We start from the raw sequence: 2,418 nt of genomic DNA, 5'->3' as shown, positions 1-2,418 counted from the left end.
CAGGAAGTGTTTTGCTTTGTCAACAGCTGTTCTTTCTTCCTACATTCAGGGGAAAGAGCCCAGACATATTTACCAGTCTCAGAAGATAGAATTGCTTTATTACTCGTTACATCATTCCCATAAAAACAAACAAACAACAACAAAAAGGCCAAACAAAAAAACAACAGCAAAACCTAATAAATTAGGAAAGATACATTTTGCTCTCTGCAGAATGGCACTGATACTTACCCTAAGAAAAGCCATGGATCAAAAATTAAAAAAAAAAAAGGAGCAAACAGCAGAGCAAGAATGATTTATGCTAACACTGAGACACACTTTTCTGCCCCTAAAGCTGAAGAAATTCCATGTCCCTGCAAGGCAGCAGATGAACAGGGCAGAGGCGAGTTCGGTACTGTAGGTTTGATTGTGTTCCTGACACTCCGGAGCGTCTGGCAGACGCCAGAGGATAATAAAGGCCAAGGTTCCCAGGGGTCCCTGCAGCCAACAAACATGTTTTATTAACTCCCCCAATGACCTCACCATGCAGGAACGTGGCTCTGATAATTTATAGAAACAATTTAATTGGACTTGATGTAATTTGGTTTCCTTTGATTTCCCTGTGGCACTAACCTTCTCCTTCCTCATTTCCTAGCTAAGATCATTAGGAACACTCACAAATCTCCTCTAGGAAAACCATTAGGATCCACAGAAACTGCACTTCTGGGGCTGCCTTGACACACAGCAGCCCAGAGAGAGCATCACATCACTGCTCAGAGGGGGACACTGCTGGCAGGGAGGCAGGAAGTTACTCTGTGAGCTCTGCTTGCAACAGCAGCCTGGTCTCACTCTTCAGGCTCCACAGGGATGGATGAGGAGTGCTGAAGTTATCAGAGCTCCTGAATGGGCACAGGCTGTTCTGACACCTCCACAAACTCATGGCAGTGTTGTGCCTGAACGGGCCCTTTTGTCTGAGAGCAGGTCACCAAGAGATGCTGCAACACCCACTACCCCTCCTCTTCCCATTTTCCAGGCAGTTCTACCTGTGCACAGCCACCACTGCCCTCTCCCTTGGCTGAGGGGCAAGGGAACATCTGCAAGGGAACATCTTCCCAGTCCTAGTTATTGGGAATGTGCAACTATAATCTTATCTAAACATCTCCATTCTAACGAAACTGCATGCTGGCAGAAACCCATCAGAGGGCAGGAGCACTGTTTTACCATGAGTTTTAAGGAGGAATCCCTAAAATGCCAGCTGTACTGGAAGTTTGGGGTGTTTCTTCCAGCAGAATTGGCCATTCCCACAGAGCTGTTTCTCTTTTTTGCAGTGTTCCTGCTCTGTCTCATTGCAAAGAACAGAAACATTTTTCTGCAGAGCCCTCGATCCAGCGCATTGCAGGAGCTCAGCTCTCCAAAGGCACTGTAATCTAACAGCAGTAGCATTTTGGCCACTGCAGCCAAGCCAGACCACAAGAGTTCTCTGGATCCCCAAGTTAAACTGCTTTTAGCACCAAGCCAGGATTTCTGAGTCTCTACAGGCAAGAGCCCAGGATCTGCACAGGTAGCACTCACAGCTTGAAGCTACAAGGCAGAAAACACTTTTTGTGGTAATTTCTGGGAGAGGTTGAGGGATGGGGCTGCAGGGAGGTGTTTTGCTTGGTGGAATAATCATGAACTGATGGTTGAAGGGTGGGAGACCACCTTGAACAATTTCAGAACAGATCCCTTAATTTTAGAATAATCCCAAGGCTTTCCAGCAGCCTCTCTTCCCTGGATGCTGTCAGTCATTCTAGAGAGCACAGAACCTCTGAAGGCAAACAGCAGCAGAATGAAGTTTAAAAAATAGAGGAGAGAGAATTTTTAGAGCTGTTTAGCTGAGCTTTTGTTACCTCAGAAGTGACACCTGTTTCCAGAAGAGATGCAACCACATAAGCTGTCAGGGAGATCTTCCCATGGATCCCACCCTGGAAGGGCAAACAACACAAACCACTGGATGAAAACTAGAGAAAAGGACACTGGAGGAAAAAAAAGACTTTGAGGCAGTACAAAGGATGTGTTAGAGCTAGAGGAGAAGCTGAGGCATCACCAAATTTCTTTTGCTTTGCACACAAGGAGTACAAGATTTAGGAACCCAAGCCCACACTGGTTGGACCCAGGACTCGGCTGTCCCTGGCAGTGACCTGAGGACACATTTAATGCAGTCTTTGTAAGACTTCACATCTTGCTTTCCATCCTCTGGGGACACCCCACAGACACTTTCTGATAGACCTTTTTGAACTGAAGTCCCAGGTTCCCCCTACAGCATTCCAGCCTTTCAAGTGCAAAATTCATATTCAAACTGCATCGCTTCATGCTTTGATAATAACTTCAAAAATGCTCTTGCTGCACATTGATCCTGTGTGGTTTTTACCTGAATGTCCTTGTTTAGTATCCTGCCCATAG

At 46.0% G+C, this 2,418-nt stretch overlaps 1 protein-coding gene across 1 annotated transcript in view; it reads right to left on the bottom strand.

The window, feature by feature from the left end:
* Nucleotides 1–2,418, bottom strand: part of CPAMD8 (C3 and PZP like, alpha-2-macroglobulin domain containing 8) — a 50,104-nt gene that overhangs the window by 21,372 nt on the left and 26,314 nt on the right. The window contains 3 exon segments of the mRNA XM_017743884.1: nucleotides 3–39; nucleotides 1,866–1,940; nucleotides 2,387–2,418. The exon segment at nucleotides 2,387–2,418 is cut by the window's right edge and continues 1 nt beyond it. Of these exon segments, the coding sequence (XP_017599373.1) occupies nucleotides 3–39; nucleotides 1,866–1,940; nucleotides 2,387–2,418 (144 nt within the window).

The sequence above is a fragment of the Corvus brachyrhynchos genome, unplaced genomic scaffold (assembly GCF_000691975.1).
Source record: "Corvus brachyrhynchos isolate BGI_N302 unplaced genomic scaffold, ASM69197v1 scaffold219, whole genome shotgun sequence".
Lineage (NCBI taxonomy): Eukaryota > Metazoa > Chordata > Aves > Passeriformes > Corvidae > Corvus > Corvus brachyrhynchos.
Note: the sequence above shows the minus strand (reverse complement) of the source record. Positions and strands in the feature narration are given on the sequence as shown.